A 22349-nucleotide genomic window follows, 5' to 3' on the forward strand; every position below is an offset into this window, starting at 1 on the left:
CTCAGAACCATCTCTCTCAATATCACTCACAATTCAGAACTTTCAGTTTCTAACCGAAACACCCATCCCTATTCACTCCCTTTCCCTCACCAATGCTACAGAGTTCGGTAAAGCTCAAATAAAATTGCATTTTATTTTTGGTAATCCACTTTGGGATACACAATGAAAAGCAGTATATAAACTTCTTAAATAAAAAGAAATAAATCAAGTTACCTTTCTCTTCAGAGGTAAACCCTGAAGCTGCTTCCACTTTTTCCAGGATTTTCCTCAGCTTCATTATTTTTGTTGCACACACATATCCATATCTAGAATAAAAAGATGAAGAGTCTGAGGAGAGAGAGAAATGGTGAACCTCAAAGGGATATGGAGCTTTAAGGCACATGGGGATACACAGAACTGGCAGAATAGGCAACTATAAAACTTCCTTGTTTCACACATTAGTAGAGCAGAATGAGAACAAGCCACAAAGAAAATGCTAAGGTAACCTAATCTGAGCTCCACATTTTGAAGTAGTATATCGGTTTTCTGAATTGAGGGCAATGCAGCTATACTCAGAGCCAACTTGTTTTGAATCCTCCATACATATTCTGAATATATACAACATTCTTCCAACTGCTCTTCTAGGAATGAAAACAAAGGGCCTTTTCATTTCTCATTGTACTCATCCCAGCAGAAATGATATTGAGTTCCACATCAGGAATGCCACACCTTGCTGACAAAACCCAGGGAGCTGGAACTATATAAAAAAGCAGTATGGGTTAAACAAGAAAAGCGTTGAAAGGCCTAGGTAGAAACTGGGGAGGTTGATTTAGCAAAGTCGTTTCCAAACTTTCTGCTTTCAAGGAATTCTGCCAAAGAAATACCTGCATGTTACATAGGATTCTGGATCATGCTCTAGGGTGCAGGCCACATATCTAAGCCTTCACCATCTGCCTGTATTTGCCAATAATACACTTGGCTCTCCACCTATCTATACCTTGTACAGGGAAGACTAGAAGGGTAAGCAAGGAATACATTTTGAAAACTATTGAAAATTTTGAAACAATTCATTTGCCCGTACTTACATTCTGAGAGGATTCACTATCTCTGTCCGCAGAAGCTCTTGAGTTTCACTGTAATATTCTACATCATTTTTCTCTTTTGGTCTAAGCAAGACTGTGTCCAAAACAGAGCTGAATGCAAACAGGCTGAAAGAGGGGAGAAGCTAATTTCAATCTGGAAAAACAACAACAGAGGATACCCTAAAGCTGAGATGCTTGTGAAGAGCATCTCACTCTTGCATTGCCACTATGGACTGCTGCTACTAACAGAAGAAACTAGAACTATTCCTTACTGCCAGCAAGAGGATATGAGTTTTGGCAGGGAATTGTTCCAGTCGTGCCAAAAGCTGAGGCTACTATGCGTACTACCTTACCCTTTACAAAGGAAGTTTGAGCCACTTTGCATAGTATACAGAATGTGAACTCTACCATCAAATATTAAAAGGAGCAGCAAGTAGAATAAGGAGCAGACTAGAAGTAGGAGAGATGAAGTTAGCCAATTTTGATTGCAAGACATCAAAAGCATACCATCCCTCCCAGTTTCTCAAGGGGAAAATGCAAGCTTGCTGCCAGGGTAAGATTTAACCAAAGCTGTCAAACAGCAGCCAGAAGTGCAATCCCACTCTCAAGAGATTATGATAGTCAATACGACTGTCATACAATGAAATGAGGGCCTGCAGACAGGGTTTTTCCTTTATTTTTATGTTTATTTATTGACAGCTTTATGGCAGAGAACTCACAGTCATCTACTTCCTGGAGAGAACAGCTGGTTAAGGGGCTGGCTGCTACATCACAATTTTATGAGATCTAGGAAGCAGATGTGGCTCTGCTACCCCCACCCTATATGAAAGTGGAGGGGAAGAACTCTAAAACCTATGGAAAGTTTTAGACCAGTAGAACAGGGATGAGGAATCTGCAGCCCCCCCGGATGCTGATGAACTCCCATCATCCATGACCACTGACCATAAGGATCAGGGCTGATGGGAGTTGTAGTCCAACAACCTCTGGAGGGCCATAGGTTCCCCCTCCTTGCTGTAGAAGGCAGTGAGACAATGACAGGGAAGGATCAGGTGCCCTCCAACTGGTAATGTAGATGGTGTGCTTTTTTGCCTGGCTGCTATTGCTACTCTCAAGTTTGCTTGTTTTTTGTAAACATGTATTTTTGCATTATTGAGACAGGTGTGTTTGCTGTGCCAAGGAAGCACAACAAAGCAGAGTTGATTTTGCAATTTCTGGCTACTTCAGACTCCACTGTAATGACCATCTATCACAAAGAACTAGGTATTCTATAAGTGCAATATAAATACAGAGGCTGGTCGTGTTACATCCCATACTGTGGACAAGGCCACAGCAGAACCCCAGTAGTGTCACCTCATTTAATCCATTCATGACCTTCCCCATGGACCTTCACCTGCCACTACTTCCTCCTCCTCATCCACTCATCCAGCCATGTAAGAGGCGGTGAGGTGCTTCCCAGCCTCCCCAAAAAGAAATCTGACACAGCAGATCAAGATTAAAGCATCAGGAAATGGCTTCACTGAGAAAATCACCCACACTGAATTCCTCACCTTTACTGGTCAAGCTAGTTTCAGTGAGCTCCATTCATTGCACAGCAAGGCACAATAGACGGCTAATGTCACTCTACTGAACTTTCATCTGAAATATTTGCGCTGTTCGTTGTGCACTCATGTCCTTTCCCCTCATCTAGGCGTTCAAAGGACAGCTCCTTAAATACTTACCAGAACAAGGTGGAATCCAGGTAGCAGGAGTTATAGTGACCCTGAATCCCTTTCTTCTTTCCAATCATTGTTTCTAGACCTTCTTTTTCCATTTTGGGGGGAGTGTTTTCTTCAACCACTTCACTTAGGTAACCCCCAAAAGCTTAAAGACAAAAGGTTGAGAGTAAGCAAGGGACTCCAACTCCTTCGTGGATCCAAGAGCTGCAGCAGCAAGGGAGAATGAAGTGGCAGTGTTTGTCCTTGGAGGAACTGAGAAGCAGATGGCGAGGCCTCAGGGGTTCTTTGACTGGTATGGCTTGCAGAGAAGTAGCTACCTGCTCCTCCTCCACCACCTCACTCCCTTGGCTTTGGCAGTTTAATTTCTCCCACGTACACAACCAAGCCATATTTGATCATCCTGCCTCCCTTTGCACCTGGACATTCTTGCAATTTCCTCCAGCGCCTCCCCCCCCGCCAGACTTTTTTGCTCTCGGATAGGGCAGGGGGATGTGCAACACGAAAATAACTTCTTCCAATACAGAACAAAGGTAACCTGCTAGAAATAATGAACCAACACTGAAGATGCTAGGGTGAGGTTAAAGAGGACAGTTTATACACGTCAAAAAGCTCAAGTGTCCCAAGGATCTAAAACCACAGAGGCCATCTTCGTGCTGATCCTTCCAAATACTAGCTATAACTGACACTAATTTCAAATATACTTCAGATGCCTTAAGTATAGGAAGCAACAGCATGAAAACTAGCATTTCTTTTACAGTCATTTCTTACTTAATAAAGTCTACTGGTTGCCAATTTGCTACTGAGCCCAGTGTTCAACACAGACATATAAAGCCCTAATTGACTTGGGTCCGAAATACCTGACAGAGTGCTTTTCCCCACATCAACCTGCCCGGATGCTGGAGCAACTGTAACCGTCCTGGGCTCCTTCAGGATGAAGGGCAGGATGGGAATTTAGTAAACAATAAAACAATAATCTGCTTGTTCAAGTGTTTTTCATTTGTTACCCATTTCAAATAGGTGTTGTTTTTTAAAAGCCTTTTGAAGGTGCTAAATATAAATAAATTGATATGGAAATGTATTAAATCTACTCCTAATCGAGAGAGACTTAATTTTACATGGCTAGATAGAAATACGAACAGAGGGAAAGAAAAGAGCAATACCTAAGGAGTTGCAGCGTTCAATCTGGTTGGACACAGGCTGCAATGAAGCAAATCTGGAATCTGGCCTGCAGCTCTTCAACTTAACGAAGAGAGCCTTCTTGGGTGCACAGGTAAAGTATCGAGTTCCTTTAAATGTTCCATCAGTACAGCCTGCACATTCGTCTTCCTGGAAAAGGCAAACAGGCAGACTTACCTGCCTTAATGGAAAAACTAACACATGCAGCACCTTGGAAGCTATTCCTTAATATCATATTTGAAGCACCTAATAGTTTTTTGGCTATGAAGCCATGAACTGGGTGCAATCCTGTAAGCATCCTCCAGTCTCCCCAAGAGCCTCTGCCGACAAATGGCCAAAACAAATGGCAGTCAAGCAACAGCAGTGTTTGACAAGGTTGCACTGTGTGTGCCGAGTCTGCCATATCAGCTCTAAAGGGTTGACCTGATTAAGCCACAGCAACATCATGCTAAAAGCCACATTAAGCAATGCCATCTTCTCTGAAAATTCTATTTACAATTGTAAAACTATTTTGGTGGGGAAAACCTAAGAAAACGGAGAAAGAGACCACCTATCTAAACACTCAAAACTCATGGACAGCTCAACATAGAACTGAAAATGCAAATTTAATAAGGCATTTGGAGAGAGCAAATCCAAGTGCTTTGCGTACCTTTTGAATAGATAGCTCAAAACTTTCATTTTTAGTCTGCTAGCCCATTGTAGGTGATGGGGGAAAATGAAAATATGAGTGCATTCTATTTTTCACCACCCCAATTTTTCCCAAGTGTGATGATGGATTGTTTTGCTTCCCTCCCACAAAACTCATCAGCCCACAGCAAGTTCCATGGGAAATTACTGTATGCAAAGGTACCAACATTTGTTTAGCCATGCAGGAGTTGAGCATGCATGCTATTAATTCTTAAGTGCAATGATTTTAAGGATGCTGTGCAGTGTAATCTCTCTCTAATGTCAACATCAATTCATTATGCCCAAAAGTTTTTTTGCCACTTGCTAAGAAAATAGCTTACTAGCTAATACAGCAATACATATACAAGCAACAGGTTTCAACACCAGTTTACATTTCCTGTTGTAATTAGCTTCTTTACAGGGAGAAAGCAGATACTGAGTACATGTAAACAAGTCTTACATTGCGAGTGTATCCAGCATCTAAAATACTATCATCCTGCTGGTATTTAGTGGCTTTCAAACGGTTTCAGGAAGGAGAAGGTCCAATAATGACAGAGAGGCTTCTTTGGAAAACAGCTTGCTTATATTCCCCAGCAATATGAAGCTACAGAGGGGGCTTGGCAAGTGTACCTTATAAAATGCCCAGCTGATGCAGGATGGCAGCAAGGCCCAACAGATCTCACCAGTGCCCTGCACACACACTTCTTGAATGCATTTTCCCAGAAGCTTCTGCAGCATGCAAGGGGTTCAATGTTGATGTGGAAAGGGATCCCTCAAGTTTTTAAAATGCCGTTCTTTAACCTAGAATTCCTGGCATAAAGCACTTCCTTTGAGACTGTCTTGCCACATGAACAGAAAAGGTCAGACAACTCCAGGTTCAAGGCCATTAAGCAAAGCAAGAATCTCAGCTTTTCAAATAGTCATGGAATCACTGAGTGTATGTACACACACACACACACACACACAGGATCCATACTATTCCAGCTGCTCATTCACCTCTTTATCATTGCAACTGACCTGGATACAGTATCTCCATGCTATTCTTTCCAGTCAAAGCCAAAGGGGCAGCACAGAAAGGAGAGCTGCAATTCTGCCACTTTTCTGTTTGCCTGGAAACACAATTGTTACTTGCCTCTGTCAAGGAAGGCAAGAGGTAAACTGAACATCTATTTGAAGAGGTAAGTGGGGCAAGGTAAATCTGTACTGTGAACCATGCTACAACTTTTCACACTGCTAAGAATCAGATTCTACTGACGCCACAAGTTTGAACTACAAAGTTCAGCAGAACAAGAGCCTTCTGCAGGTGTCGTCCCCCTCCCCACGCAATTACCAACCTTTTTAAGGGGAGTGCTTCTGTGTCACACCCCGCTCTACCAACAGCCCCCAAGCCTCTGCAGGAGGGAGATATTTCTATTCATGAGGGCTCCACATGCAGTTTAGAACTATAATCTGGAGGACTGTGGAAGTGGTGACTGTGATACAGAGTCGGCAGGGACAAGAAGCACGCCCTGCTCTCCCATTTGCTATGTGATGGTAACTGCGCAGAGGGGAGAACACCTGAATAGGGCTCAGGTGTTTCTTAAAAGAAAAGAAGAAGTAGCCGGACATAAAATGGGCAGGAGTGGCAAACTTTTGAAACGAACGTTATTTACCAGTTCAAGCCCCGCTAGCACTTCGTTGACTCCCGGAGGCTGCCCAATCCAACGGATTACTCCGTAGAAAGGTGGGTTCTCTTTTACTTCCGCCAAGGAACCTGCTTCTAGCCCATGCATGTTGATGGGCGCTACCATCGGCGGTGTGCTCTCCTGGGTGGCCCCTGCGTTCCCCTCTCCAATAACCGACTGTACAGATAAAGAGAGCGGACTGTGTCCAATAGCATTGCTGCCGCTGGACATCTTAGTCAGACTGAAAGGCAGGGAATGGAATCTGTTTTCGGCAGATAAAGTGTTCGCTGGGGGAGGCTGCAGCGGCGGCGAAGAGTGCCCAAACCCAGTAGAGGAGTCGTTAAGGGACTTTGCAGAATCTTCAGCAACTGTTGAATTGTTTTTAAAAAAACAGTAAATAAGCATATGAATTAGAATAATATTTACTAAGTGTCTGAACTAATGCTGCGTGCTTTCTACACAAAAGGAGTAAATATGCATGGCATCTCTCTCTTGCACTAGATTCTATTCTGAAAGAATGACCTACTTATATTTAAAACAGCATACTCTGGCAATTGCTCAGAAAAAGCCAAGCGAGATGAGGTAACAAGGGACAGGCATTTTCCCCATCATTTTTCCAAAGGAGGGATGGGGGAGAGAATGAAGAAACTCAGGCTACAATCCTATACACACATTTATGGGAGTAAGCCCCATTGGACATAATGAGATCTACTTCCAAGTGAATATCTATGCTCTTACTCTGACAGAAATCTTCAGAGGAAGCAGAAAGATCAGAAGGACACCAGATTTTTCTTTAATTTGCCAGTCAACAAAACTGATGAACGCTTAGCTGCAGTGTAAGGATGTTACTTTAATTACAACTAAAGGAGTGGTTTTTCTACTAAATTCTATGAAACTGGTGTTCTTGCTACCAGTCTTCTGCGTTGATCCCAACCTGCACATGAATGTTTGTGTTTGTCGGGGTTCTTGCATGCTTTCAGTTCATGCAGGCATCAGAAGTACCATACAAGTTTGGCCTTTGCTCTGTACGAACTGTACGTACACTCTATAAAGCTTTCCAGTTTCCTCTCCAGTGCACAGGGTTCCTATGGCAGATGGGTTCTTCAGGAGACAAGCTGGCACGGAAAAGGTTCCCTGAACTTAGAAAGTGTGGAGACCACTGTTCTGTATTCTTCAAAATGTAACTTCCAGGGTGCATTCTGCATTTGTGTTGACAGTTTATTATTATTAAAGAAGACTATGGGGCAACTCATTAACTATAATCCCATATGGGGAGAGATGGAAAGCAATGCATTTGTACTACAGATTTACACTGGTTACAGACTACTAGCTTAACTGTTGTGGCTTAAAACATTAGGAATTGTAATTCAGCACAGCTAACAAGAATTCACTTAGAAAGTACTGTTCTCTTTCCTCCATCCCCAAATTACAATTCCCAAAGTTCCCTGGGGAGAAGCAAACCTAGGATGTGTGCAGTGTACATGTTCTCAGGAAAATAAAATGAAGGAACTGGGGAAAACATATACAACAGAAAGATTTAAACTGAATTTCATGATTTATGTTAGATTTAGCTGGGTCCTGGGTCTGAAAAATCTGAATGCTGCCACTCTGTAATGGAAAAGTCTGTAATTCAAAAACGTAAGTTTGCACCCCAACCTAATTCTAGCAAAGGCAGGACCTGTCAACTCAGAGGTTCCAAATAATAAAGTCACCAACACTACCTGAAGATATGTAAATAAATCATGAGTCAATGCTCAGCATATGAGATCACAAGCTGTGATAGTGGTAAGTTACTATTTATAAGCATCTTGCATCCTGTGCCTACAGTCCAGCTGGTCTAATAAGAAGGCTTGGCTCAAATGTGCACAGAATGTAGCCTAAGGAATTATCTATTATGGCTGAAAAGCTCAAGTTACTATGTGAGATGTGCCAAGTAAAATGCCTTGAGTTATTCAATAAACTTAGGCCAGGATCCAAAGAAGAAGGAAAACTAACACTGTGAGCCCACTCATTTTTCTCAGAGCCCCCAACCATAGCAAACTGCTTCAGAAAAAGAGGGCAATTTTCAAAAGCAGTTTGTATAGGGGTCAGCTGTGCAAATGAGACAGTGAAATGAATTCACTGGGCTAGCACCAAGCTCCTCATGTGAGTTTAAGTAGCTCTTTGGATTCTGGCCACTACACAGGATAATAATACATATCTGAACTGAAGTAAGCCCTTTAAAATGTCTTTTGTTAGGGAGTACACACAAAATGTGGCCAGAATAATCTGAAGGCAGTATATTTAATCATCATATAATTTGTTATTACGCCTGTGATCAAACTTAATGTCTAGTCTCTCATTACCTTCATCAATACACCATGTGTTTTTTGATTTCATCTGTGGTTGGGAATCTACTGAAGAGCCATTTAAAGTGTAGAAAATTTCTGATCTGTTTCTATTTCCAGGGTCTGAGAGTGCACCTAAGACACAAACCATGTCATAAAGGAGACAAAGGGGAGGAAAAAAAACATAAAAAACGCTGCATTATGGAAAAAAAACAAGCCTTACAGTCCTTTAAACCAAGTCTTCCTGCTAAGCTTATTAAGAGTAGGGTCTGTAAAAATGTCATTACCAGAGTCTAACTTGTACAACTTTAAGAAAGAAACCTGCCAATCATCTAGTCCAATCTCTGCAACAAAGGTATAACCCCCTCGGCACTCATATTTGTTAATGTTCTCAGCTTGCATTTTCAAGCTACACAGAGAGAACCTTTCAAGTTGCAAACAATTAACTGTACCTCTTTAACTTCCTCCATCTCCTATTCAGTGGAACTCTGTTCCCTTTATTACTTGCAGGAACAATTCAAAAATATGGAGCTTTCACTTCAGAATGTTTACTTCGAAAGGAACATACATGGAGGATTTAACTGGCCACTTTAGGTTAGAATTACTTGGCCTTTCTACTCTTAGAGAAGCAGCTGTCTTTAAGATGCTACAAGGTTTTGTGCGTTTTTTGCTGCAATGGGATAAACACATTTCTTAATGGATCAGCTTCTGTTGATTCCTCCATATACCTCCTAAGTGAGAATAAGGTTCACACATTTGATGAAATGGACTCTAGCCCACATAAGTTCCTGCCATAATACATTTGTTAGCCTTTAACATGCTGCAAATTGCAGTAATAACCACTTCTAATGCTTTCCAGAGCAATGGAACAAAGTGCTTTATCCGTTTATTATCTTTATTTGTTAAATTAATATTTCACCTTTCCATCAAAAGATGCTGAACAAGAAAAAAATACAAAGCTTAAAAACATCCCTTAAAACCAACACACACAACAGCCAGTTGCCCAAACTGCAACTTTTACCTTGGCTATAACAGTCAACTTATGAGGCTAAATGTTATGTCTGAATAAAAGTGTATTTGCTTCCCAGCAGAAGGTCATCAGAGAAGGGCTAGTCAGGCCTCCCTTGGCAAAGAATTCCAGAGTCTAGAAGCAATCACCAAGGTAGCACTCTCTTGAGTTACCAACGGACGTGCTTAAGATGTTGGCAAGACAGGAAGAGGGACCTCTACCAAAGATCTAAAAAAAACCCCAGGCATGCTTGAATAGGAAAATACGGTCTTTCAGGTATCTGGTCCCCAAGTCAAGTAGGGCTTTATATGTAGCAATGAGCACTGTGTATTGTGACCAGAAAACAGTCAAGTAACCAGCAAAATTGTTGTAGCATGGGAATTACGTGCTCCCTATACCCAGCCCTGGTCAACAGGCTGATGAGCTGCAGCATTCTGAATCAGCTGATTTCTGAACACTCTTTAAAGGCTGTCACAGGTAGCGTGTTACAGTAATACAAACAATATGTAACTAAGGAATATGTCACTGTGGTCAGAGCCGACTGAAACCAAGCAAAAAATTCTACTTCCATAGCCATGTGTAGGCTATTCATGCACTCAGTCTGGGGGAAGAGAAATCCCTCCCCCAGTTTTACAAAACAAGTGCAAGACAGGAAAATCCTCAGAAATGTTTCACAAGATGTACAATCTAACCTCCTTTGTATGCTAACTATGCAAGCGAATGTAGTATCTTGTTACACATTCCACTTATTGGGGAGCCACTGTTCTACAAAACATGTGGGATCAGTTCTGTGGAAACCCGCCTCTGAACCCACAACTCCAAGGGACTGCATGTCACAATTCTCATGTACAAGGACAGTAGAAATACCTGGCACTTTGCTAAATAGTAGTTGAGTAAAAGTACCTGTAGACTTTGGCTTACTATGATTGAATCCTTTATCACAGCCACTTCTAGATGTAAAGGCAAGTTTGGGAGGTCTCCTGTCTTGAGACACAGCCTCTAAAATAGAGTAGAAGGTTAAGACATCTTACACCACCACACAGTACATAGTATAGATAGCATTAGCTTTAAAGCATCAGTTTAGTACAAAATAGACCTTTAGGATATAAAGCAAGTCACAGTAATACTTGTGAAATCCAGAATTTCTTTCAGATAGTCACTTGGACAAAACTAATCAGTTGCAGGAACACTCACATAAGTAGAAACCATAATATAGAAGGCAGCCTCCCTTGGGACCCATACAAAACTGTTAAATAAGGATGACTATAGCTATTAATATATACTTTTTAAAACACAATGGGACATCTAGCCTAGCCTTTTTTTTTCCTTCCAAAATCTCAGGGCATAGCTCCGTTTTACTGACACTGAAGCAAAAAAGCTGGATTTGCTCTCACAGAAGTTTTAGAATATGTTTCCTCCCACACTGCACCAATCAATTATGGTGAACCTTGTAAAATGCTGTATTGAGAAATAATGCAGCCAAAGAAAAATTCCAAAGTGATCACTGGCTTCATGTTATGGTAAGTTTATTTGCTTCATATGTGGTTTGGAAGAAGCAAATACTTATCAAACTTAAAAAAAGATAAAAAGCCCCCAATCACTGAAACTTTTTTTTAAAAAATCTTTTTGCTGGAGATGTGATTGAACAGCAGCAGCAGCAACAATAAGAAAAAGATTGAGGAGAAGAAAGCTAGGCATGCATTAAAAAGCAGTAATTCAAATAGAAAATATTGTGCTTTTTGCTAAATTGGACTCCTCACCAAAATAGTATGGTTATCATACCCACAGAAGATTGCCATTTACTCTGCATAACATCTGAGGATTTTTAACCATGCCATGTATTCACTAAAGAGTTCAAATGAAAAGTGTCTTCATATTTCATAATCAGAATATAGCTGTTCAATTGCATTTTAACCAAGTTGCCCCTGGGGAATAACTCTATTAAAACACTTCAGTTGCTTTCACTGGAGCTCATCTCTAGCCAGACAGTGAAGAAAACATCTTTTCAAAAGACTGATCTTTCAAGAAAAAATGTCCTAGTGGGTTTCTTTAAGAAAGATGTAGCAGGAGTAAAGCACTGCCTCAAGTTTGTACAATATGACAATTATGCTTAAAATGGCAATCTGTCTATAGCATCTTCCTTACAATTAAGAGTCCTATTTCATTTTTTGAAAAACCACTTTGAAGAGTGTGTTGTTTCCAGGTTAATATTTGCTCTCATGTTCTCTAAAGTTCATGTACTGTACATCACAGATCCTGCTGCATCCTATCACTTGAGTAATACATTGCAGTGACCCATCCACCTCAGTTAACTCAAAGCGGTATTAGCTCAAATATAACAGCATTAGTTGCACCTGCAACTTCCTGCTGCAGGAAAGAAACTCTCCTTGGACAGCAGCCTGGCCTCCCTTTTAAATTCCAATTCCAATTCCCCTTTCCTTGGTGAACCTCTAGATTTCTGACACCATCATCTCACAAGACTGCTGTACAAAATTCTAGCCACCCCAGCAGCCTAGCCATGACTTTTTCTGTTTAGTGCAAGGGTCAAAACAAGGCCTGTCCAACAAACTAGAATTATGCTTATTCCTCCCTGTGGTTCAACTTAGTAGATCCTGACTGGACAAACCACCAAATCGCTCCCTGTTCGGGGAGGGCATTTGTTAACCCTGCCACATAGTCAAAAACTCAAGCAGCAAAAGCTTCCATATTGTAGCTCCATATGCAGCATAGAAGTGACCATGCAGCAAGAGCTTCTGAACAGAAAATGCAGCACTCTAATAACAGGGAAGAAAGAACAGATTGCCTGTGGCTCCAAGCACTACTCACAAGTGCCAATTCTTTTGTTGGAGCATATGTGGGCATCGCTGGAACATATTCCTTTGAAGAAAGTGTAAGAAAACAATCCAGTGCACAGTGCCCTTCTGATTAAGCAAATATTACTGCATGAAAAATGCAGAACCACCCGGAAAGGCATTTATGTGCTATTTTTCATTATCTATGTATGGCCTTTAAAATACTGACTGGGAGACACATAATTATGTAGACTCAGTTATTAGCGGCAAATAAGAACGGTTTTGCCTTTTCCCTACCACATACAATACAGTGGATGCTCAGGTTGCGAACGTGATCCGTGCGGGATGCACGTTCACAACCCACGTCTGTGAGCAGGCTGCAATTCGGCACTTCTGCGCATAGTGAGATTTAGCGCTTCTGCGCATGCGCGACTGCTAAAACCCGGAAGTAACCCATTCTGGTACTTCCGGGTTTCAGTCCATAACCCGAAAAAACGCAACCTGAAGCGGCTGTAACCCGAGGTATGACTGTACTGCAATACAGCAGTAAAATTCATCAAATGAGAAAACCCAGTGCCACATTGCAGTGACCATAAGCCTTCAACCTTCAAATTCTAACACCAGGAAAGGGCCAAGGAACCACCAATACCAAAATACAGCACTATGTTACTATGGCACATCATAGTGAGAGGGAAAGAAGGGAGATGCATATACAGAAGCATGTAGGAGTCACAGGAGCATATCCAGAAATAAAGCAAGACAAGGCAGCAAAGCAATAATATAACCAATCAATAGTTTAATGGAGTTCCCCCCCACCCCCATATATGTTTAAGACTAAAGCAAAATGATTGAATCCTGAGCAACATTAAAACTACGATTAGATGCAAGGATGTGTGCTAAGAACTGGGGTTTGCTCACTTTTCTTTTTTATAGACAAAATATACAAATTGTACCTGGAATAACATCATTGATATGCAAGAGAAGTGTGCTTTCAACACTTGCAAAACTGCAGAGCTGTTGTCCATTGTATCTTCCATCCCAATTTCCAATTGGATTATCCTAAAAATCGTTTTAAAACACCATTACACGTTGCCCAAGTGAAGATACTCAAGAAACCATCTACATGGCTCAATTAAAGTTCTTGGCTACATGCAGCCCAGACAGGAAGCACGAGCTTTCACAAGAAATGCAAACACTTGCTCTGCAACAACATTTCAAGTGTCACACTTGTAGTGTTGTCATATCGTCTTCCACATTTAGAGAAACAGATTGCATTCTGCAATGTTGTTTGGTTACAAATGTGCCACAGACACTAATACACTGATGATGGCAACATTGAAACAAAAGCAAAAAACACTCCTCCCAAGTGGTGGGAGAAAAGCCAAGCAAAGTTTGTCAGCAGCACAGAAGTTCCACGACTGAAGCCAGAAGTTTCACAACTGAAGCCATTCGCAACAGGTACATAAATGGCTTTCATGCCTGAAGGATATATTTCATCTCTCTGGCATTAAGAGGCAGCTTCCAGCACTGGGAAGACTTGCCTACTTCCTTAAAGAGCAAGGGTGAACAAGTACATTAAGGTGCAATTTTTTTCATGTTGAATGCCTACTAATATTCTAAGGGTGTAATAGTTCAGTTTCATTCTCTTTATTTCAAGCCTCAGTAAGTCTTCTGGTTTCAAAACACAAGTAGGAGAAAGACGAGGATCAGCATATGTTACTGTAGTGCTTGAGAATTGCACTCAACATACAGAATTACATTACGCCAGAGCCTCGCATTTTCCTTGCAGGCAAAAATTGACGTGGCTGTATTTTCAGAGGAAAACTATAAAAGATCAGTAGTGCCAACCCTGGAACATTATTTAGCAAAGCAGGCTGGTCATTAGAAGCAAGAAAATGGGTATTTTGCCTGGCTAGTGTCAGGTAAGATTTAGTAAGGCCCTGTAAATAAGCCCACATAAGTTACTAGTGCATACAATAAATTTACTAGCCTGCCTAATGTGGATACACATGGGCAATCATTTATGGCTCAGCAAGGGAGAAATAAAACTTTAGTAAAGCTGCACCATCTGATCCCCTGGAGGAGATTCTTTCTTGCCATGCACGATCAGGCAAGTGGATGTTCCCAAGCCTAACTCAATACATTTTTACCCAATGCTAAAAAAAAGCTGCTGGGTGGCAATTATACATAGCAATCGAGAGCCATAAGTAGCTTGCCAATATTCCATCTCTCCCCACCACTATTGCATGTACTTCTATTTAACACACATGCAAAAAGTTAAGAATCAGGTTAATTTCTTACCATGTCCACTCCAACAACGTATCCTAAACTCTCGTTTCCTGGTAAGACATCACAGAATATAACTGTCCCATACTCTATATTCTTTCCTATCTTCACAGAAACCCTGGAGTTGAGCTCCAAAGGAGGAAGTTCTACCTGCATTGAGTCAACTGGAGCTGCATAGTCATTCTCCAGCTCATTGTCATCATCTTCCATCAGCTCTAGTTTGTCTAGTGCAACAAACACACCACAGTCCTCGTCACATCTGAATAGCTGTTTGCCTTGGTACTGTCCATCAGTAAAACCCTGACCACGGCCTTCTTCCTAGGTTTGCAGGAGAAAAAAACATAGCTCATTAAGAACTGTCATAGGAGTAATTAAAATATTGGTCTTCGGGGAGACCGAGGTTGAAACCTATGCCTGGTCGTGAGGTTCATCCAGATCTTAGGATGGTTGCTCAACACTCTGAGCCCAACCTACCTGACAAGTTAGTTGAGAGGATAAAATGGTGTGGGGATCAATATACTTTGGCCTCTGCTCCTCAGAGGAGAAATAGGATACAAATATACTAAGTAAATAGACTCATACTATGCACCTTTTCAGAATGTTTCTACAGCAACACACAGTGTCTGTTTGACCCAATGCACAGAGGCTTAGAAGAAGAAAACTTACCAGAAGCTCCACTCCAAAAAATATCCCAGAGAGTGATCTTTCTTGTATTAATGGTCCTCTGAAGCGAACAACTCCAGGATATTTCTCATCACCTAATCGCAGCTGTACTTTCACCGGTGAGCCGACATCAATGTGCAGACCCTTGCTCAGTCTACCTTTACTTTTAAATATACTGTATCTCTCCTCACAATTGGTAATTGCCAACAGCAGTTCTGCTCGTTTCTCATCTATATCAACAACTTCTTTTTCTTCCACGAAGAGGACCACATGGGGCTGCTCCAAAATCTTGATTCCTATCTGCAATTTTTTGCTTTTTGACGAAGGGTTGCTTCTGGTGTGTCCTCCTGAAGAACGGTCTTGAACAAACTGGCCAATGCTTCCCTTGGGTACTTTCAACAGTTTTTGAGTCTGTTTGTCTACAATGCTGCATTCCTGGAGAAGCAAATAAAATATACGCTCTTCCCAATAGGACATGCTGCCTTTTTTTTTTAAACTCCACAAACCTAGATTCAATATGGTTCAAGCTTTGTATGAGTACAAAGAAGAAACGTTCAAGAAAGCCAAGTTGCCAACATAACTGCCAAGGAATTAGATGCTCCTACTAAAAGGCCCCTGTTCGATTTCCCATAGTGAGTTAATGATTCTTCATCCATGTCCTAATGAGCTAAATCCAGAACGGATGACCTGGACACAAAAATAAAAGATAGTATCAGTGGCAGCTGAAGGATGTCATAGTAAGAACAAAGCAAAAGAAAACAAACCACTTTCAAAAGAAACAACACAGGTTTTTATAGATCTATGACAGCAACCAGCTGGCAAGAGAGAGATACTTGGGTAGCCACAAAGGTCATGCTGAAGATTTCATCTGCATAATAAAACTGACCTAATGCTATATTTGCAGCCTCGCCTTCATTGTGACTGGAGATATCTGGTCTATATAATCCTTATTTAAAACTTGAACAAGTGCACACCTGTTTCTGCTTTGCTACTGCAGACTAGAATAGTTTCCCCATTTTTAAGAAGAATGAACCCAATACACAGGATTCATTTGTTTATTGTTTTGGAAAGAGACAGACAACAAGAAATATATCACCACACAGAGGGCTACAATGCAAGTTCACAGAAGTACAGCTCAATTTTTTTTGCACACAAAAGAAATTCACAATACAGTTTCACGAAAGCAGCAAGTGGATTAACCATTTCCAGAAATAGCTAGGTGGCAGTGAACTCAATAGTCATCCTCAGATTGAGTCAAAAGTTGTTCTTAGTATGACATGTTTCCCAAAGAAGCACAGAACAAAATAAATCAGAGACGAAATACTTAACTATTAGAGATTGTTCTTTATAGGTGTCTTCCAGCTAAACTGGCTGTAAAAGGATCCTCTAAGATGAGAATCAAGGGAGGTTTGAATCCCCACCCCCAACTTACAAGACCATTAAACAAACACTACCACGTATAAATAATATACACGCTTATTTAACTGCTCAGTTTTTCTGTGCGACTCTTCCCATGCTGTGCGGGGCTGCTTGCAAAAGTGCTTTCAATTACCCCATGCTTTGCTTTGAAGTCCTAACAGTCAGGGTTTCAAAGGGCAGCATTACCTGCTCTCACTATGGTGTTTGGTGAATGACAAGTGGGTGGCTCCATCCACCTGTCAAATTTGGCCCTTCAACTTGCTCCCCCCCCCCAAATGTCCCTGGGTGGTTGTTTTTTATGTACACACCTAAAGCAAGCTATATGAGGGAAAGTTGGTTATTTGTTACATATGAACCCTCAAACGTATTAACACCTATTTGCCATGGTGGTTAAATGTTGCTGCACTGAAGGCTGCAGGATGAGAACAAATGATGAGGAAGGGTCATCACTGCGCTTCTGATTGACCCAGAAGAATCTGGTGGGGCTGCTGTTGGAAGGAGGGTGCTTAATTATGGTCTGATACAGCAAGACAGTTCTTAATCTTTTGACACAAGAAACAGAGAAGATCTAGAGCAGAAATACTACTCAACTACGTGTTTCTTTCTGAACAGGGAAACTGCTCTATACCACTGTTCCATCTAACCCAATATTGTCTGTACAAAAATGGGGAACCTGTGCCGCCCCCCCATGTTGCTGAACGACAACTCTCATCATCCCTAGCGAGCAGGGTCATGCTTACTGGTGCTGATGGGAGTTGTAGATCAGTAACACCTGGAGGGCCAAAGTCCCCCCATCAGTGTTGTAAACTGACTGGCCACAGCTATCCAGTGTTTAAAACAGAAACATTCCCCAGCTGCACCAAGTGAAGAACCTCAGGTCTTCTGAATGCAAAGTGTGTGCTCTGTCTCTGAACTATGACTTGCTCTCTCTCTTCGTTTGCGGAGCATTTAGGACATATGGGCAGCTCATATTGATGATGAAGTGGTTTAATGAGTACAGTAGACTCTCTCTTTATCGCCCTTGTCTTGTATGTTAGAAGAGTTTTTTTTAAATAAATAAATCCACAAGTGACAGGGGGTGGGGGTGGGGTATGTATGAGGCTTTTTGGCAGATGCACCTTCACTATAGATTTTTCTACCTTATATAAGTTTAGTAGGCCAGACCTAATGTTTGTTTTATGAAACTGATGAAAGTTTATTTCAGCAGGCATTTGGGAGTGCACAGCAAAGTTACATTTTAATAACCTGGGGTTGTTTTGTTTGCTGGCAATTTGATGTTTATACAGGCTTTACAATGTTATGATTTTTATTCCGTTTATTTTTGGTATCACGTTTAATTGTACTGTGGTTTCGTTGTTCTCTTATGCTACGTCATACATTACCCAGAGGACAACTTGAAAACAAGAGCATGAAGGCAATAGCCCTCCCTCATTTTATTTATTAGTATCACAATTGGTATTCAGAGGTAAACAACCTTTGAACATGGAGGCTCTATTTAGCTACTATAGCTAACAGCCAGTTACAAATCTACCCTCCTCCTCCATAAATATGCCTAATTCTATTTTTGTTTATTTTTTAAAATAACCACTTAGGCAAGCCATCACCACACCTTGTGGGATATAATTCCTCAGACTCTTATTTCCTTAAAAAATTACTGTGTGGCATACACTTTTGCTATTTATTTTTTTAGCTACATTTATAACCTTTCTTTCTCCCCACCCCAAAGAACTCAAGGCAGCAAAGAATGGCCACCTGTCCATTTTATCCCGTGAGATAGGTTGGCATGAAAGATGCTCAGTCTAAAGGTCAGCTTTTCAGCTGAGGGCAAAATCAGAGCCCAGGTCTCCCCAGCCCGAGCTGCAACACTAAGGCACCACTGTGGTATAGCAGCATAACTCACTTTGTGTATCCAATGAAGTATCATTATCAGTGAATGTATAACATGCATGTACATATACATAGGCGCACACCTTCGGAGAGGATGGAAACACTCAGCCCCATAGGCTATAATATTCAAAATTTGTACTGTCTGTGGTACTTCTATGCAAAGCATAACAGAAGCACAGTGATAGTGCAACATGCCAGAATCTGGCCATAACACAGCATCAAAGGTATGAATATGTTGCGGCCAGATATTTCTGTGGGAAATGGTTACTGTGATTGTACATGTTTGATTTCTGTGTAGAAATGGTACACACTCTCTGTACCCAATGAATTTCTTGACCTTTGGGGCACATTGTTAAACGCTCCTTTGCAACATCTGTCTGCATCTCTCAACATGATGGACAGCAACTCCCAACATTCCTCACCCTTAGTCAGACTGGTGGGGCTGATGGGAGCCCAACAACATCTGAAAGGCACCATATTGGCTATACCTGCAAGGGAGTGCTGGACTAGAACCTGGAAGTCCAGGGTTCAAATCCTCACTCAGCCATGACTTAAACTACCTCACAGGGTTGTTGTGATGATAGAATGGAGAGTTCCTTCTAGCAAACTAAATAAATAAATCAGGCAAACAGTTCACACATCTTACAAAGAGGGATCTGGACCAGTCCACAAAAGCTTCTGCCACAACAAGTATGTCAGACTTTTGAAGTGAAAAGGACTCAATTTTGTGGGCTTTCTGCAACACACACAAACTTGGCTACCCCCTTGGAACAAGTTAACTATGCATGCTGTATGGAAAAAGCTGTTTGGCAGTTGATTTCAGAATTAAATGTAAAAGAATCACCAAAGTAAGATAACTAAATACTGTAGAAGACAGATGAAAAATACCCACTCCCCCCAAAAAGCACATGAAAATAAAAACACATTTGCCAAACAACATAAGAAAAAATAAGAAACTACTTCCTCCAAATAAAAATCAAAACTACTTCCTCCAAATAAAAATCAAGTAAGAACACAAACAAATATTTGTTGCCAATACTACTACTACTACAATGATCATGAAGCAACAACATCAGTGTGCATGGCACTTTACAAAGTGCAAGAGGGCAGGTCCCTGCCCTGAAGACGCCTCCAATTAAAACTGAGTTTAGCATTTTAATGCTATAATTGTACATTGCCTGAAGCCTGTGTGAACCACTCAGAGGCCTTTGTTGACATGGCGGCCAGCTAATATGCTAAATACAGTACTGTACAATTTTTAAAAATTCAACACTATGGAAGGGAAGTGGGAGCTGAGGTATCCAACTAAATTCTTATGCCACTGGTGGTCATTTTCTTCCATGGGTTTAGGCTGAGTAGAACAAGGATTGTCTATAACCAATATTAGTTGCTTAATAATAATGAGTAGTATTTGTATCCAACTATGTTCTTATTCAGAGCAGATCCACTGAAATTAATAAACTTGTCAGCCATGTCCATTTTACTTCAATGGATCTGCTCTGAATAAGACTAGGATTGTCAATAACAAATGATGGTGAGGATGAGAGGTAGTATTTGTATCCAACTAAGTTCTAGCTCAGAGTAGACTCAGTGACATTAATGAACCTATACCATGTCCACTTACTTCAATGGGACAAGTCTGAACAGGACTAAGATTGTCTACAAGTAATATTAATTTGATTGTAATATATAATATCCACACCCAACTATTCAATTCCAGCTCAGAATGGACCCACTGAAATTAACAAACCTAAGGCAGTCATAGGGACGCGGGTGGTGCTGTGGGTTAAACCACAGAGCCTAGGACTTGCCGATCAGAAGGTCGGCGGTTCAAATCCCCGCGATGGGGTAAGCTCCCATTGCTCGGTCCCAGCTCCTGCCCACCTAGCAGTTCGAAAGCACCTCAAACTGCAAGTAGATAAATAGGTACCGCTCTGGCGGGAAGGTAAACGGCGTTTCCGTGCGCTGCTCTGGTTCGCCAGAAGCGGCTTAGTCATGCTGGCCACATGACCCGGAAGCTGTACTCCGGCTCCCTCGGCCAATAAAGCGAGATGAGTGCCTCAACCCCAGAGTCAGCCACGACTGGACCTAATGGTCAGGGGTCTCTTTACCCTTTAAGGCAGTCATGGCCACTTACTTCAATGGGCCTCCTTCTGAGTAAAACTAGGCTGGTCTACATCCAATAATGATTTTATACTGGTAACAAAATAATAATAATAATAATAATGGCCAGTACTGTACAGTATATGTACCCAACCACTCTCTATTCCAAAGAAGACTCCCTGAAATCAATGAACCTGCTATGCCAACCATGGCCATTTATGGTCTAGTGCTAGGCCAAGTAGGATTAAGACAATCTAACTAAGCCAATAATAATTTTATGGTCATCATCAACAGCATCACGGGTAAACATTTGCACTTGGCTAAAATTCAAGCTCAGAGGCTGGTCCAGAGAGGGAGTCCGCGAGCCCCTCTGCCAGCCGCGTCCAATGCGCCTACGCTGAGTAGGACCAACATTGGCCCGTAACTAAGAATAATAAGGATTATACAGAAAGCGAAAGGAAATATGAAGGGGGAGGCAGCGCAGGTATTCCCTCCCTCCCTCCCTCCCGGGACCCGCAATGGGCGCTCCATTACGTTCCTTCTCCGCGAATGCTACTCGCCGCCGGAGCCCCACCCCAGAAGAGGCTGCAATCGTCTCCCCGCCGCCGCCGCCGCCACCCCAACCACTGCTCCGCCTCCGGCCCAGCAGCGCTGCCGGCATTACCATCCTCCTGCTGCTCCCTCGCGGCTCAGGCCGCAGCCGCCGCCGCTGCCCCTCCCGTCTCCCCGCCGCCGCCGCCGCCTCAGGGGTTCCTCCTCACCCGCCGCCTCCGCCTCCTCCACCTCCTCGCCTTCCCCATCCTCGTCCCCTCAGAGGCGCAGGCAGCGGCTTCAAGGCGCGCACCCTACCCTGCTCTTGCCACCGCTGATGCTGCCATTCCAGCTCTCCCTCCCGCCTCCTGGCCGCTCGCCGCCGGTTCTTCCTGCCTATTGGCTGCCTGGCCCAAGCCAACCCCCGCCCCTGTTCTCCGCCGACGGAGGGAATTTCCAAGGCCAAGCTTGGTTGCAGGCGCAGCAAAATAAATAAATAAAACCAAAGAGCCCCCTCGGATTGGCTGAGCCGGCGGGTTTCTGCCTGCTCAGTGGTTGTTTGGAAAGAAGGCGGGTGCACCTCTACCACCTATAAAAGGAGAGATGCGCTGGTTAAATTGGCTGAATCATCCGTGCTCCCGCCTACGTCCCTTTGCTATTAGTTGTTGTCAGAGCGGCGGGGGTGGGGAGTGGGGACCGAGGGTGGGTTTTAATTGGATAAAATGTGGCCTAGCCCCCGCTAGCGATTGGCTGCAGTATGGAGGCATAGAAAGCCTTTCAGTACGTAAAGGGGATGGCTGGTGGGTTCCGTGTGTTCCGTTTCTCCAGCTGGACTTACTGCTGGTTTCTTGATGGACAGGCAGGGTAGACAGGCAGGGATTGCTATTTATTTGTTCCAGTTCCAAACTTTAAAAGAAGAAGAAAAAAAGCAGAGAGATTGATTTTAAAAAGAAGTTTGCAGATGTTCTTTTTAATTTAAAAACTGCATTTAAAACTCTTTACATCTGAACATCAGTACAGTGGTACCTCGGGTTACATACGCTTCAGGTT

The 22349-nt window shown here is 42.2% G+C and overlaps 1 protein-coding gene across 5 annotated transcripts in view; it reads right to left on the minus strand.

The window, feature by feature from the left end:
* CYLD (CYLD lysine 63 deubiquitinase) overlaps window positions 1-21734 on the minus strand; it is a 33867-nt gene extending 12133 nt beyond the window's left edge. Inside the window, exons 1-11 of one of the 5 annotated variants that reach the window (XM_028740147.2) lie at window positions 21618-21734; window positions 15363-16046; window positions 14712-15014; window positions 13364-13469; window positions 10522-10617; window positions 8628-8744; window positions 6271-6650; window positions 3937-4102; window positions 2780-2921; window positions 1065-1187; window positions 214-305 (exon numbers count right to left, since the gene is read on the minus strand). In XM_028740147.2, coding sequence (XP_028595980.2) covers window positions 214-305; window positions 1065-1187; window positions 2780-2921; window positions 3937-4102; window positions 6271-6650; window positions 8628-8744; window positions 10522-10617; window positions 13364-13469; window positions 14712-15014; window positions 15363-15836 — 1999 coding nt within the window. In that variant the 5' untranslated portion in view covers window positions 15837-16046; window positions 21618-21734. Of the gene's footprint in view, window positions 1-213; window positions 306-1064; window positions 1188-2779; window positions 2922-3936; window positions 4103-6270; window positions 6651-8627; window positions 8745-10521; window positions 10618-13363; window positions 13470-14711; window positions 15015-15362; window positions 16047-21432 lie in introns of all 5 variants that reach the window. The other 4 variants (XM_028740148.2, XM_028740151.2, XM_028740150.2 and 1 more) reach the window with 4 other exon arrangements.
* Between the last annotated feature and the right edge of the window lie 615 nt (window positions 21735-22349).

The sequence above is a fragment of the Podarcis muralis genome, chromosome 7 (assembly GCF_964188315.1).
Source record: "Podarcis muralis chromosome 7, rPodMur119.hap1.1, whole genome shotgun sequence".
Classification (NCBI taxonomy): domain Eukaryota; kingdom Metazoa; phylum Chordata; class Lepidosauria; order Squamata; family Lacertidae; genus Podarcis; species Podarcis muralis.